The 16236-nt window shown below is 42.9% G+C and overlaps 3 protein-coding genes across 3 annotated transcripts; 2 read left to right on the forward strand and 1 right to left on the reverse strand.

The window, feature by feature from the left end:
- Positions 1 to 1509: 1509 nt before the first annotated feature.
- On the forward strand, positions 1510 to 5491 carry LOC115666837 (probable ubiquitin-conjugating enzyme E2 18). Its single transcript, XM_030588486.2, has 6 exons — positions 1510 to 1667; positions 1880 to 1983; positions 2133 to 2235; positions 2402 to 2465; positions 4763 to 4851; positions 5112 to 5491. Exons 1-6 carry the CDS (start codon positions 1638 to 1640, stop codon positions 5205 to 5207), a joined length of 486 nt encoding a protein of 161 aa, XP_030444346.2. The 5' UTR covers positions 1510 to 1637; the 3' UTR covers positions 5208 to 5491.
- A 2458-nt stretch (positions 5492 to 7949) lies between these two features.
- On the forward strand, positions 7950 to 10756 carry LOC115665981 (uncharacterized). The gene is made up of 2 exons (XM_030587787.2): positions 7950 to 8649; positions 10335 to 10756. Exon 1 carries the CDS (start codon positions 7962 to 7964, stop codon positions 8646 to 8648), a length of 687 nt encoding a protein of 228 aa, XP_030443647.1. The 5' UTR covers positions 7950 to 7961; the 3' UTR covers position 8649; positions 10335 to 10756.
- Positions 10757 to 11163: 407 nt separating this feature from the next.
- Positions 11164 to 13641, reverse strand: LOC115665982 (peroxidase 72-like). Its single transcript, XM_030587788.2, has 4 exons — positions 12810 to 13641; positions 12272 to 12463; positions 11953 to 12118; positions 11164 to 11757 (listed from the first exon to the last, which is right to left on the reverse strand). Exons 1-4 carry the CDS (start codon positions 13035 to 13037, stop codon positions 11339 to 11341), a joined length of 1005 nt encoding a protein of 334 aa, XP_030443648.1. The 5' UTR covers positions 13038 to 13641; the 3' UTR covers positions 11164 to 11338.
- Positions 13642 to 16236: the final 2595 nt, after the last annotated feature.

Here is a 16236-nt window from a genome sequence, read left to right on the forward strand (position 1 = left end):
TTCTTATTCTTGCGCGGAGCAAATGAAACATCCACTTTTTTTTTTTTATGGGTTTTTGTACCCTTTGGGAGCCATATTAGGTGCTTTTATGCATGAAAGGAGCTAGCAATTCAAAGTGCATCCAAAAGTGAGAAAAGTTGCCAATGAAATAAACTCGACCAACTACGACATTCTGACCATATGGAATTCACATCACAAAAGTGTAAGAAATCAAGGAGCTGATTAGGTTGATAGGTTACTCTTGTTGTTGTTTTCTTTTTCTTGAGTTGTTTTAGATTTTTGCCATAATTAATAAGATATGTAAACTTATTGTATTATCGGGATACGATTGGTCTGGTTCTATATTATTTCTATTTTACAAACCGTTGTGTGTGCCATGTGCATGTTTCGAAATTGATAGAAAATTTAACCTAAAAACTTAAACTTGTAGATGGAAGGAGATTACATGAATATATAGAGCATTTAGACCTGTTGTTAAGCGATATGGGATAATATTTCAACAAAAACCATGCTCTCTAGCCCACGTGTCCCCACCCCCAGCCCCTGACCCCCACCTCCCCCGCGCCCAAGTGGGAAGGGTGGACAGGTGCCATAACTCACAAATTCACCAGTTGTCACATGAATGATGTGCTTCTTTTAGTCATATTGGGACAGCAACTTAATCGGCTCTGCTAACACTAAACAAAATCGGGCACGAAAGGAAACTGATTTTTAATATTCAAATTATGTTATAGCAGACTCTGACGGGTGATTAAGTTAATTTACTGTGCTATATAGACCCGTTGCAAAAAACTAAAAAAAAAGAAAGAGCCATGCACTAAAGGAAATCGATTTTAATAGCGAACTTACGTTACAACAAACTCTGATAACTAACCGTCGATTTCAATGCACATATATTCAGTGTAAATGAAGTTCCATGAAATAAGGCCGGGTTATGCGTTCGTAACACTTCGCACGCTAACAAAAACTCAAGTACTCGTGAGGAAGCAAAATAGAAAGGCAGCAGGAGAGCGAGACATTAAACAACGAAGCAACGCTAGGCTAGGCCAGGCTAGGTCTTGCTTTCCCTTCGAGTGATATGGCACGAGCAAAGAGTCCATAAAATGCTACACAGTCCAGTCGAACTAGAACCACTGAAACAAGACGAATCGTCAAGTATCGCCTGTTAAGAGGCGGTTCCACGAACAAAACGTCTCCTCTTCACCCGTCGAGAGGCCGTAATCGATGCACGACAGGATAAATTTTTCTCGAAGCACTTTCTAAAATGGTTGATGCCACCGTGTCGGGATATCTTTATCTATCTCTCTTCCTTAGAGAATACACTCCTATTGTAATCCATAGTTCCAAAATGATCAAATCTTTCTAACCATTTCCATTTACCCCCCCAAATTACACAAATTGGACATGGCCAAAGCAAGAAAAGGCGACTCAACACGCCCAATTAGGAGTTTTGGAGAGAGAGAGAGGCATAAAAAGAGAAGGAGATGTGGTGGTGGTGGTACTGGTGGGTCATAAACGCCCGCGAGCTCCCCTCTTTCCGCTCTCTCTCTCTCTCTCTTTCTTTTCGTCAACGCCATCAATCCATCACTCTCTCTCTCTCTCTCTCAAACTCTCCGCCAATTGCAGGGCGACCAGCTATGACCAGCTCCTCCGCCACCTCCCGCAAGGTCTCTCCTCCGCCGCCTCTCCCTCTCCTCTCTCTCCGATTTCCCCCCGGCGACGCGCGCTCCGCGACGCCGTGGAAGATCCTTTGACGTTTCTGTGCATTCGATCGTGTCCCTCGTTCGTTTCTGGGAAGATTCGGAAGAGAAATGATCGATTTTTTTTTCTTTTCCCCTTCCGTCTGCTTTTTGATGTTTTGGGTCCCAATCGGTTTCAGGCTCTGAGTAAGATTGCGTCGAACCGCCTCCAGAAGGAGCTGGTGGAGTGGCAGGTCAATCCTCCCGTGGGGTTCAAGCACAAAGTCACCGACAATCTCCAGAGGTACCCTACCCGTTCAATTTCTCCCTTAGGGTTCTGCAAGAAAAAGTTCCGATTTTGCTGCTTTTTCGGGCCGAAAGGGAGCGTGGGTTGTGGTGAAGTTTTGATTTTTTGTTGTCCTTCTGTGATGGGTTGCGGGGGGAAAAATATAGGTGGGTGATTGAAGTGAATGGAGCTCCGGGAACTCTGTATGCTAACGAGACTTACCAGCTTCAGGTGGACTTCCCTGAGCATTACCCCATGGAAGCCCCCCAGGTAATTTCATCAAAGCCGATGTCTTTCTCGGATCGTTGCTCTGTCGAAGTACTCTTTAGATATGGTGTTGGCCTTTGCGGGTGCGGGTTTTGTTATCTGGGTTTGTGGTTAGGGTTTGAAATATGATTCTGATCCCTTTTTCCGACATGGGTTTTGCCGCTGACAGGTCATTTTTGTGCCTCCGGCTCCTCTTCATCCTCATATATACAGCAACGGCCATATTTGTTTAGGTAATTTACGCGGGATTGCTTCGAAGATGTATCTGGGCATCGTTTTTTTGCGCTCCTTTTGCTTCCGCTGTTTTTACTTTGGTTGCTTTGTAGTAGAAGTTGATTCTATTCTTGAGAAGATTATATGTCCTGCGTGCTTAGTATTATTCATCGTGCATCTTTTCTTGGGATATGCATCTATGCTTTACTCGGTAGCTCCGAAACTATGGCATCAGAGAGTGGATATTAGATGTCTTTCTCTTCTGTGAGAATCGGGTGCATAAAAAACTTTGTTCAACCCAAAGGAGATGATTTTATCTCAGGCTACCTCAAGAAGCATCCTAGTCTTAAATTGGATTTTCGTGACACTCTTTCCATCTTGTCGAGGATCGAGACATTAAGATGTATATTGCTGGGGCTTTTGTTTCCGTACATGATCGTGTCTATTGGCAACTTTAAAAGGCTAAATTTTCTAAGTTGTCCTTTTGCGATGGGGTAAACTATTAATTTCTTACTCGCAACATGCCATGAGTTCCGCTATAACTATAGTGCCTCCTGCTTGCTTGTGTCTTTGGCTTCAGCTTACCAACGTGTTTCTGCTGGTTTCCAACTCCGTGTCTGTGACTTTGGCTCTCAATGATCTTCTTGTGGTTTGAAATTGTTTTTAATTGATTTTCTATTTGGAGAATCATATCTTCCGAGAAGTCTTTGTTGTGGTAACTCCATAAGTTACGCTATGTATTTCCCAAATTGATATTAAACCGTCTTTCATAAGCTTCTTTTGAGTCTACATTAGACAACCAGCTCCGCTGACAAAGCTTGCCATTGCTGCTTTCCTTTTATGTCGTGAGCTTGCCTATAGAATCATCTGTGCAACAGATCTCATACTGGGCCATCCCTCTTGAAAAGTTTCTCTATTCTATTCGTATTAATGGAGTTTCCTTTCTTTAAAGTTATCGCTTTAGGTAAATTCTGCCAATACTAGTCTAGCCTTCTGGGATTAATGATTGAAACATTTGCCAAAAGACCCATCCGCACCAGAATGTATCACTAAAGCAATTGTTTTCGACAAGTTTAGTCTCCTGATACTAAGTAGGTTCAGGGCACCATTAAGCAGATTATGCACAACCTACATTTTTTTTTGGTGTCTTTAACATTAACACATTTATAAGTTCATCATGAGGTTTGATTTGTAAATAAGTCATAAAATTACGGATAATACCAGCTTTGATCCGAAGTGTTACCTGATGCTGCAAAGCGATGTTAATTTTGTTGGAAAGTCTTCTTCTATGTATCGGTTTGCATTAACAAAGGCTTGTTGGTTCAATCAATAAGCATGTACTGCGCCTTGTTGAAATAAGCATCATATCTATTTGACAAACTACTTCACTTTCAATCAATCAAGGCTAGTATGCTTGTTCGGCATAATTTTTAAAAATGTCAATTGTCTATCTCTACGCAGGTGAGGTTAATGTAGCCAATTTGTTGGATCCATAGCCATTTTATCAAACTACTTCTTTAAGCAACTTTGATACTTGTCTTTACTGTTTCTTATTAATCGTGGGTGAAATATCTGCTAATTTTTTCCTCATGCCATATTTTAACATTAAATTAATTGATACTATGGTCTCAACTTATCTTGAAGCTCTCAAATGATTCCATTTTCTAAGTGGCTTTGCCACTGCAACTTCAGAAAGGCGATGTCATTATTTGTTATAGGTCTATCCTTTCTGTGATCTGGTGCTTGTGTAGACAGATCATGGTTTTTGAAAGTGAACCATTAGACTGGCCTGCCCTTTAAATCCTCCTTCCACAATTCATATCAGCAAGAAGACGGTTGTTTATAAAAGATAGTCTTGCTACACATGTTTGAGATAGTTTCAGCTTATTATTTGGATGTTAGGCCTAACTAAATAATAAACACAATGGAATGTCACTTGTGTTACTAAAATGCCGTGGAAGGCACAATGAAAAAATTCTTCCAAGTCATGGAGTTCGATTGAGAATGGTACTTACAATTTGAAATTTGTATAATTAGTCAAGTTGTGTAGAACAAGTGCTGAGACTCCCTCTCTCTCTCTCTCTCTCTCTCTCTCTCTCTCTCTCTCTCTTTCTCACACACACACACACACACTGTTTAAATTTTTTTCAGATACATTAGATATTCTAGTTAGCATTTAATAGATCATCGCTTTGCTTCTCATTTCCATGTTGATCATAATTATCACGTGCCTTAACTTAATATCAATGTCTATTTGACTTGGCTTTTGCTACATTGACAGTAGGACTGATATGTATCTCTGTTTTATTATTGCTAGACATATTGTACGATTCTTGGTCCCCCGCTATGACTGTCAGTTCCGTCTGTATCAGCATCCTGTCCATGCTTTCTAGCTCAACTGTTAAGGTTTGTCTTTCATATCGCAAGTTCTACTGCGGTTACCTAATGTTTATTAGTGCACTCACTACAGCACTGAGTATGATCTCCAATTGTTGCCATACTAAGTTACTTAAAGTTATCTTGATTAGACTGTACTTTTGGTTGAATGGTGAAGTGCAAACTAGTCATAAGTTAAATTATTTGCGTCTCCCTATCGTTAATTTGGAGGGAGTAGTTCTTCCATGTTGTCGTTAAATGATCTGACAGTCTGTTGACATCCTTCGCAGCAACGCCCGGAAGATAACGATCGTTATGTGAAGAACTGTCGGAATGGTAGGTCTCCTAAAGAGACCAGGTGGTGGTTTCATGATGATAAAGTATAACAACGAAGGTATCTTCCTCTAGTAGTTGCTAAAGTACTAGGGTAGAGGGCATCTCTTCAAAACAAAAATGAGAAGGAAAAAAAAAACTGGTGATTGGGTCAAATGCTTAATAACCCTCCTGTAAAGTGGCAATGTCTGGCATTTGTAAAGGAAGAGGAAGATTTCTTGCTTAACTGTGTGCAGAACAAACTGAGGTCTTTGCAATTCTCCGAAGGAATGGTTGGTGCAGTTTCCATGCACAAATTTGAACCGGTGATATTAATTAATTACAGCTTCTTGAAAAATGCTGGGATGCTTTCTTCAGGTTAAACCGGTGAACTCTTTGCAGTGCATCGTGTGCCTGGTGCCAATTGCCAATTATATTCTCCTGTATTTAGCTTAATCTTATCTCTATTTCTCGACATTCTGATTCTATAAACCTTTGCTGCGACCCCGTCATATGATCATAGCTAGAGTTTGAGCTTGTAATACGAAGGCCGTGCTCTCTAAATCCAGGCACTGTGGCTTCCTCCTATCTTTGTGGCATGAAATATGATCGAGCCAACTTGATGTGCTGTTTAAATTCATTCGAGGTTTTTTACGTTCAATCGTGCTGGAATGAGTGCCTCTGTATCGAGGTCGGTACAGCTAAAGCTTGATTATAACAGTCAAGTTAGTCCCAGTCTCACACTCACACGGAAACTGCATGGCCAACAAGACAACAAAACAGGTGTTTTGTATTGGTAAAAACCGTACCATTCTTAATGTCGACTGCTCAGGACTTGCGAGTTGGTCATGTAGATTACCCTTCCCATTTATTGGGAATGAGTTGGGGTAGACAATGAACTCGAATAACTTAGAACGGTATTTAGCTCATCGAGCTTGTCGAGTAGGTAGCGCATCTGCATCGTTAGGCTTCCGTGTCGCGTGGATGAGAGAAGTATTCGCCATGCTTGTGAGCTGGGTTGTGGTGTTTTTCTGTGCACTACGCAGGCAGGCGACCGAGGCGACTGGATCGATGATCAGAAGTATGTGTTGGGGGTGATGGTAAGGTAGTACTCCGACGTGAGGTTCTCGTCCTTGTGCGTTAAGCCTGCGCATCGTGAGGAAGGAGAAGACGTTTTTTCCTAAACAACGTTGGTATGCCTATGTTGGCAATTGTAGCGACAAACAGTCACGAACGACATAAATTCAGATTTATGAATCGCATGTCGGCATCACGTAGGAATCGAGTTGAAATGTTGTGTTACGACTTTGTAATCGAGTTAAAGATCAAAGAACTGAGTGCAGTCGATTTCGATACGATAGATTCCAGTAGTTCTTCGATCCGTCGGTTGGGATAACCAAGTTCGACCCGATTTCGACTCGTGAAAAGTGGAAGATGTATTTTTTTCCTTGTATTACTATTCGATATACATGTAATTCGTTTGGATTATTGGACAAGACATGGTTTATGCAATGTCCGAGGTTGGGATGGGCGAAATTTTCGATTACCAAATATATCGAGATTTAATTAAAAGATAAATTTCTACTCAAAGAATGGTCAAAGTTTTTAACTCCTAACTTTTTGTTATTATGATGCATCGGTCGAATTAATTTTCGAGAGTATTTAAGGAATTCTAGTAATCACTGCTCTTGAAGCTTTGATTTATTGAAGAAAATGGGTAAAAAACGGTCAACCCCATTAAGTTGGGTTGAAATATATATTGAACGAATTTCAGCTTATTATTGCTTCGTCTATTTTGCGAGAAATGAATGATCTGAAAAAATATTTCTCTAAAGGTAATTTCTCTTATCGCTTAACATAATAAATAAATAAATAATATTTTTATTATCGATAATAATTTATATCTAAATGTTTATGTGGACGACGAAAATACTTTTTGTTCATTTATTTTCGTGAGTGGCCACCAATTATTTTTAAAATTTTTTTTTAAAATAATTTACTTTACACGAAACAAATGCAAAAAAAAAAAAAAACACAAACGCACCAACCACCACATGGATCCCCAATTTCTATTCGAAAGCACGATTCGGACTCGTGTGTAGGGGTGTGCAAAAGAATCGGGACCGGCCCGGAACCGGACCGGAACCGGTGGTTCCCAAGGGAACCGGTCCGGTTCCCGGTTCCAAAAAACCGGTACTGTTTGGGCCGGTTCCCGGTGTGGAACCGCCCACCCGCCCACCCAGACCGGATCGGTAATATAATAATACTATATTTTATTTTATTTAATTTTTAATTAAAAAAATCTGACAAAAAAAAATTAAAAAAAAGAAGAAAATTTGTTATCTTGTCTGAAGAACTTTTGTAGTTAGGATACCTTGGTCATTTTTCCCAATAATTAATGGGTACCCACTTGATTTATGGATGATGTGATTAATATAATCGATCATAATGTGGGAATTGTATGAAAAATTATGTTCTTTATTTTTTGTTCTGTTGATCCGATGTTGGTCCACAAATTTTTTTTTTATTTGTCTAGGAAAACTTATTGAGATCGATTCCATGGACCCGCCAGAACCGGACCGCACGGCGGTCCCGGTTCTCAAGGGTCCATGGAACCGACAATGCGGTTCTTGGTTCCAATTTTTTGGAACCGGTCCTATGTAGCGGGTGGAACCGGTCCTGTAGCGGGCGGTCCACGGTCCCGGGGTGGGAACCGCCCACCCGGACCATGCATACCCCTACTCGTGTGAACCCAAATCCGAATTACTTGAACCCGAACCCGAACCCGACCCGTATTTGCATGCAAAAGCCCCCTCCTCCTAGGGTTTATGCAGCGCAACGAGGAAGACGACGACGATGCAGATTCATCACTTTCGCTTCAGTCTCCGACTCCATTGAAGTCTCTCTCTCTCTCTCTCTCTCCCTTCGATCTTGATGTTGTTCTTGCTCACCATAGCTTTCCAAGGATGAGGCTCCTCCGATCGGTTTCCCCGCACTTGACCCGCGTCCGCCGTTCCCTCCGACCCGTCCCCTCCCTCCGCCGCGAGTTCTCCGCGGCGTCGCCGGAGAGGCCCCGGCGCCCCCCTCCCACCGACCGCGTCTCCGCCCTCGCCGGCGAGATCTCCGCCCTCACGCTCCTCGAGGTCGCCGACCTCACCGAGGAGCTGCGCAAGAGGATGGGCGTCGAGGAGATGCCGGCCATGGCGGTCATGATGCCCGGGATGGGGTTCGCGGCGCGAGGCCCCGGGAGGGCGGGAGCCGGGGGGGCCGGGGCGGCGGCGGAAGAGAAGAAGGCGGAGAAGACGGCGTTCGACCTGAAGCTGGAGGGCTTCGACGCGGCCGCGAAGATCAAGGTGATCAAGGAGGTGCGGGCGTGCACGGACTTGGGGCTGAAGGAGGCCAAGGACTTGGTGGAGAAGGCCCCGACGCTGTTGAAGAAGGGCGTGGCGAAGGAGGAGGCGGAGAAGATCATGGAGAAGATGAAGGGAGTTGGTGCCAAAGTCACTATGGAGTGAGGTAACGCATCGGCGTTCATTTGCTTTTTCTAAAAATTTCTTCTTGTTGCATTTCGTGCACCAATTTTGCGTGTCTACTGATGCAAATGATGACTATTTCGGCCGAGTATCGAAGCAAGACTGGTTTGGTTGATACTTCTTGTTGCATATGATTCGCGCTTCATCGTTAAGTCCATGTAGTTAGCGAATAAACTCTGTCTTAGTTGGATCATTGGCGGTAATGTCTGCGAAAATCGCATTGGAGAGATGCCTGGATTGGATGAGGGCAATTTGAGCTAGACAAGTGCTTAGTGGATGGTGTGTTTGGAGACTTGGCGAAGCACACTCGAGTGAAGGGCACGACCTCGAGTTCTTTCCTTTTTACTGGCTGCGAGTTCATCGCCGCAGTCATGAGACTGGCTTTCCTCTTTGTTCCAAATCATAACCTGCGGAGCATAGTTTGCTACATAATCTTAAACAATTGATAGTATAACTGCAGCTCGTTTCTGCTTTTTCTCTTTTACTTTTCTTGTCTGTACCCCTCCAGCTGGGTTCTCTAGGATCAACCTATCTGAGCCCAACAATTTGAGGGATCTTAAAAATGCAGTGGTACAGTAATAGATCTATCTGTTCATTGCAAGAAAGGATGTGGGGCAGTTGTTGTGTCACACCGTGTTTACAGATTGAAAGGTGCTTATGGATTGGAAGAAGGGCGTGCTTCTTTCACTATGATCACTTGTAATTGCACCTTATCGTCTTCCTATCTTCATTTTTTATTTTTACCTTGTGGACTTTTATAGGAGTGTAACATAGAGCAAGTGCGATAAGACTTCAGTTTAAAGCTTTTATTTGGACTAAAAGATGATATAATTTGGAAACCTACAGATTAGCTTGTTGCTCATATCCTCTCTTTATTGATTGAAAAGAATATTCTTCAGTGAATTTTGTTGATTTAATTGTAGTAGGAATAAGGGAAGAAAGTTTGGAATGATCGCTTTTTCAACAAAATATGAGCTTTTCTACTACTTTGCACGAACGTTTTGTGTTAATTTTTTGCAATTTTGGGAAAGTAAGGTTATACATGATGATTATGCTGGGCGATAGACCAAGACCAAGACCAAGGATGATGCTTTTAGTGGCATCTGATACTTAAAGTTACAGCTGCTCCTAAGATTCAATATGTTAAGGCAAGAAGACTTGGCCAACAGAGACTGTAAGGTTGTGTCCTTCTGGAGCACGTGGCCTTGCATTTTTTCTTTTTTGTGTGTGAGAGACAGAGCAAAAGCGGAAAGAGGTTTATGGTAAATGTCAGTTAGGGATGAGGCCAACCAGCTAATTTCTGCATGGTATTACAGACTTTGAAGCATTGTGAAATCTTCAGCATTTGGGATGCCGAGTTTAGCTCTTTGCTTGTTCTGTGATATAATTCATTTGGTAAGAGAGCTGGCTTATTTGTTGTTGAAAAGTATGCTTTTGGTTAGGAGCATCTCATGTATCATTCTCAGGAAGATGTATTTAGGCCTTATGTCTGTGTTCTCCTTGCACGCTTATTGGTATTGCAGCTTTATTTGTCCAGACATAGAGCACACCACTCAAATTTTGTCAGAGAATTTGACAGCTGACAGGACAAATATGCTCTTTGATATGCTTTCACCATGTATCTGCTCTTTTGTCTAAGACCCGCATTTTCATATTTTCGTTCTTCAGATTTACTGAAGCAAGTGAAAAAGCACTAGCAGTGGAACCGTGGGAGATATTTGGCGCAAGCGACGATAAATGATACCATTGGTGGCAATTTTATTGCCAAGCTTGGAGATTGCTGTTATTTCCTCATAACATGGAGCTTTCCTTGTTCAAACTGCTTAATTTTTTATGAGAGTCTTGGACAAGCAGATGTTCGGCCTCTGTTGAGCTTTTTCATACCCATCAACCTCAAGCTTGTTTTGTGCTTATAGATCTGTACCCTGCTGTGGGACAAAGCAGATGAGGGATCTAGCTTACTGACCTTGTTATCACATACCCGGTGGCGTCTTTCCACTGTTTGCGAGGTGTATCCTCTGTAACATTGCCGCATTCCTCGAAACAATGGTTGCGAGGTTGGTGTAAGGAACGTCTGATGGATTTTTTTAGTACTGGTGCCGGTTCATATGCCATTTTTAGGAGGTTTTGTTGCTGCAACAAAATTGTTGTTCGTATTTAGTGTTGTGTTCACATTGGAACGAGAAGATACAGAGAGAAATAAGTAAAATTCAAATGCTTGATTTCGTTCGGATGTTCATATTTTTTGCATTGATTCGTGCACAGCGTGTGATTTACAATCAATCTATTTGGGTCGACATAACTCGATTCACTCTGAGATTCCGTTTCCATTCTTCAACTGAATTAATGGTTAACTGAGAAAAATAAATGAGACAACAATTTGATGCAAGTACTCTACTCTTCATCTGGATATCCAAATACATTTTAAATTTGATAAATCCAGGCCCTGCCCGATTCGAAATAGAATTGATTCATGAAAAGAGAAGAAAACAAGATATTATAAAGGAGAAGTTATTGACTTCATTCAAACAAAACAAGAAGTTGCGATTCTGCAATTCCAGTACACAACAGCCATAACAGAGCAGGACAAAGCAAACAATTTAAGACTCAAACTGATTCATTCCCGAAGTGGAAGAGGTAAATCCAATTACTGGATTGGAGATTTCTTCTTCTCACTGGTATTTATTGACCTTCCTGCAATGCTTCCTGATCTCTCCCCTGGACCCTGTCAATGGCGAGATGTTGCCCATCTTGACCATGGACTTGGCGAACTGCTTGAAGAAGAGCTCTTGGTTCTCCGCGTACTGCTTCACCAGCGCCAGCGAGGCCTGGTTCTTCGTCACGAGGACTTCGTCGGAGCTCAGGAGCCCCTTGTAAGCCAGCAGGTTCTTGAAGTAGTTGTTGTCGAACTTTATCGGGCTGACGAAGTCCAAGAAAAAGAGGTTCTGGTCACCCCCGGACTGCGGGCAGCGGGTGCGGAGTTGAGCGGCGTAGGATTGGTCGAGCGTGAAGTCGGGCTGCCCGTTGCCAGTCTGGTTGTAGAGCCTCTGCCTGAACACGGTGCATCTTGCATTTCCAATTGTGTGGCTTCCTGTAATAGGTCATGCCAAATATGATTTGATTTCAGAATACATTCAAGAAACAAATTCACCCAAGACATACATTTTCCATCGTAACAGGGGTCCAATCTAGTATTTAAATTTCCCTGAATAATGAGAAATAAAGCAGGGACTTGGACTTTTAACGTTAAAATCCAAACCAAGGTTAAGATGCTTAGAAATTTTACCAGAGAGGGCAACGAGATCAACAATGTCAAGTCCTTGAAGCTTGAACTTGGTGAGAATGGTCTGGAAAGTGTTGTTTGGAGCAGGAATGTTGTTGTTAGAGCCACTGAGGCTTGCCCCTCTTGAGTCCCTCCTTCCGAGTGGCACTACCCAGCTAGGTCCACCAGTCTGTTTACACATTCAAGCATTAATATACTCGTTAGGCATTTCAAATAGAAGAGGAAAGGAAGTTTTTCTTTTTCTTTTTTCTGGGTCTTTTCTTGGGTGAAAAGTTGTAATTCTTTTTGAGAGAAGTTGTGGACTACATCTACATATGCTTACAAGAACAGTGGAGTCTCTGGCAGCTAAGGCCAACAGATCAGCACAAGACACTCTGTGAGGGCACTCCTTCTCCAGTGCAGATTTGATCTCATCAAGTACTTCAAAGCCTCTGGCTGAGTTTGTGTTAGGGACGGACCTCTTCTCACTGGTTATAGTCCCACTACTGTCCAGCAATAGCGATGCATCGCAGCCCTGTCACAATATCGACAACATTGGTACTCAGACAGAGCATATTATTTACATGTCGTAACAGGCAGCAAAATGTAAGTATAGATTACTCCCAACTGTGGCGATAAGAAATGCTTGGTTTTACTATGATGAGCAGTCGATGAACCAAAAGCATGGAGAAGCTTATAAACCCGGAAAAAAGATCGACGAGCATGTTTCCTTTTCACATAGAGTGCTGACTTAGAGTACATGTATAAGAAACTATTTTTTTACATATGGAGAGTGGCACTGCGACTGTACTAGCATGCAATTTTTTTGAAACCGAAGTTTAGACATGGAAATTATTCTGAGTAATTGCTCGGTCGCTGACCTTAACGAAGCAATCATGGAAATGTAGGCGGAGGAGCGAAGCGGCCATGCGAGGCTCTTTCGCGACAGCCTTGGCCACCACCGATTTCACTATCTCTTGAGCCTTGGGGCAAGATTGGTCATAGAATTGTGGATAAAGGTAACCCCCATAACCTGCCTTGCCACAGAGACTGAGTGGAGCCAGAGCAAGAACACAGAGAATGATGAGGAAGTTCTTGGATTGACTCATTTTCGCTTCTCTTCTTTTTGGAATGGTCTCCACAGAAGAGCCTTTGAAATGGGAAGAGAAAATGCAAGGTGTTCAGGGTGTTTTAGGGAGGTCTATATAGAGTTTTCTAGTGAACTATTCTCTGAGACAGATGGACCAGCAAACGGCAACAGAAAGCCGGAGTTGGTGGCTGGCTAGCTTTACTAGCTATTGATAACAGAAAATTCCAAACACTCATGGAGTTGTTAGCCCACTCAACCTCTCTAAGCCTCACCAATGTCACCACTTCTCAAGTTCTATGCATAGAGAATGGATGCTTTCATTCATGTTCTTTGTTTTCTGCTGCTTTTAGGTTGTGATGATGACAAGAGACCATTGACTGAGGATAACTAAAAGCTCATCGGATTAGAGACAGTCAATGCATGCATTATACAGCTCCTCTTTTTCTCCTTGACAAGGTTATATTCAGTGGACATATCACCATCCGCCCCTCTGATAAGATGCTTTTTGGGGCCACATCAGTCAAATAACTAGAAACATTTACCTTGGTCGATCAGATCATGACAAAATGCCATAGACAGGATCGAGTCTGAAAGAGCACGCTATGGATGTAGCAACAAAAGTGGCATTTCTTATTGCAGGAAGGCTCAACTGCTCTGTTGACAAAACCCGGATGGCCTCTCAATCATTGACGGGTTCGAAGGGATGCATTAAATGGGTCTCCAGAGTTTTTTTAACTTCTAGGACGATTTTCTACACGGGGTGGCTTAATTAATAAGCGATCAAATAAAAAAAAAAATCCCCATTTTTCAAAGCACCGACGATTAGCATAATCTGTTTTGGGAATCTATTCGAGTCAAAAAGTAAAAAGAGAGAGAGAACAAAGACAAAAAGCTAACAAGTGACACTCAGATGGCCAGTGAAACAAGGGATCATTCAGCTGTACTGCACTAGCCAAGTAGTGACCTTGGAGACCGAAACTTCAATGGGTGACAACTATGTCTTGCCATCAGCATTACATTACCTTCTAGAATTTGAAGCTTGTTCAAACGTAGTTCATCAAGCCAAAAGATTAATAAAATTTTCAGAAAATAATGCTGTATCTCAATATTTCTTTTAAACAAAATAAGAGAGCCTGGAACATGCAAATGCCAAGAGAATAACAGAGATGTGTCGGGAGTTAGATGTATATCTGATCTCCTCCTGACACTTACACTGATTTGCGTAAACAATGGCTGCTCATCACAAAAACTCTAAGGGGGATCTCATGTCATATGGCATATGTTGCTCGAAGGTGAGAAGAAGTTTCGTCGAATGCTACTTTCCTCGATGGGGGACCACGTAGATCGGATCATAGAGCAATGGACAACTACCAGTTTTCGACTTTAAGCGGGGAAGGCTAATTTAGTTGTTGATTCAAGAGCGAGTCGAGCATTTAAATAGGAGAATACAAGATTTGGGCAGTTGTTTCACTCTGTACCATAACTCGGTTCACAACTGAGCAAGACTACATCTACGAAAATTCTATTTGGACAAGCATTTGAATTGAAAAACTATACTTTTTTTGACAGTTCGTTCCGAGTCAACCCAAGTTAAATCAAGTTTTGGATTTTGATTTAATAGATTGTATGTCAATCACTTAATTGGTGAATCAAATAAAAGTTATAGATATCTCTAACGTTTTTGTACAAAGAGACTTACGATGAGGGATTAACGGTCATTTGATCATGTGGGGTCTACGGTGGATGCATATGATTAATGATTTAGATGATTTCGATCTATTTGATCTATAAACCCATAATAATTTCTTCTCTTCTTGATTTTCGCGCTGTGAAGGATTTCAAAACTAATGGCGTAAATACCAAGACATTTGAATCATATCCTCAGATTGACTTAGTCCCACATTTTTTCCACAAGTCTCTATTGCTTTACAATTACGCATTTGGTATCATTCAAAAGCAACTTCTTGATGTAAATTTCTTAGCCAAGAAAATTTATTAAATTTATCTCTGATGATCTCGACACCAAGCACATAGCTAACTTTACCCATGTCCTTTACCTCAAAGTTGAAGGACAATTATTGATTAGTGGAATAATTCTCGTCATTTTTGGCCTATGCCGCTAAACTATCCTTGTCATTCCAACCTATGCTGTCAATAAAAAAGAAAAGGAGCACCAAACTACCTTGGACCTTGTGGAATTGTTAATTACAGCTATCTATGCAAATCAAAGATCACCTACAGATTGAAAAGTATTAAGCTTCCACCTATTTGTTTGGATCCCGATGTCTTGTTGATGAGAAAATGTTCAGTAGTTTGCGAGTGCCAAGTCATTAGCTGGTGTGACATGCATTTATTCGGGAAAATTACCAAAAAAGTCCTAAACCTTTTGTAATTGTGCCAATTCAGTCCTAAACCTTTTTTTTTTGCCATTTCAGTTTTAAACCTTTTACGATTGTGCCAATTCAGTCCATCCGGCCACTTTTGGCTGGCCGGCACTGACGTGGACGCCGGCCGGCTGACGTGGCATTATTTAAATATTTTTTTTCCTTCTTCCCCCTGGCCGGTCTGGCCAGGGGGAGGCTCGCCGGCGAGGTGACCTCGCCGGCCATGGCGAGGCCGACCTCGCCGGCCATGGGCGAGGTCGAGCTCGCCGGCCATGGGTGACGGTTCGGCCTCGCCCAGATCTTGTGAGACCTCACCGTCGCTGGACGAGGTCGAGCTCGCCCGGTGACGGCGAGGTCTCGCCAGATCTCGACCTTGCCCAACGACGGCGAGGTCGACCTCGCCATGGCGCTATCGTCGGGCGAGGTCGAGCTCGCCCAGCGACGGCGAGGTTTCGCCAGATCTGGGCGAGGTCTCGCCAGATCTGGGTGAGGCCGAGCTGTCGCCGGGCGAGCTCGGCCTCGTCCATGGCCGGGAGAGGTCGAGCTCGCCCAGCGACGGCGAGGTCGAGCTCGCCGGCCATAGGCGAGGTCGAGCTAGATCTGGGCGAGGTCTCGTCGCCGCCCATGGCCGGTGAGCTCGACCTCGCCATGGCCGGGCGAGGTCGGCCTCGCCATGGCCGGGCGAGGTCGGCCTCGCCATGGCCGGCGAGGTCACCTCGCCGGCGAGCCTCCCCCTGGCCGGTCCGACCAGGGGGAAGAAGGAAAAAAAAAAAAGAAAAAAAATATTAAAATAATGCCACGTCGATGCCGTAGGCGCCAGGCTGCGTCACGTCG

The sequence above is a fragment of the Syzygium oleosum genome, unplaced genomic scaffold (genome assembly GCF_021117445.2).
Source record: "Syzygium oleosum isolate NSW1041296 unplaced genomic scaffold, Sole_v2.1 Sole_v2.08, whole genome shotgun sequence".
NCBI lineage: Eukaryota > Viridiplantae > Streptophyta > Magnoliopsida > Myrtales > Myrtaceae > Syzygium > Syzygium oleosum.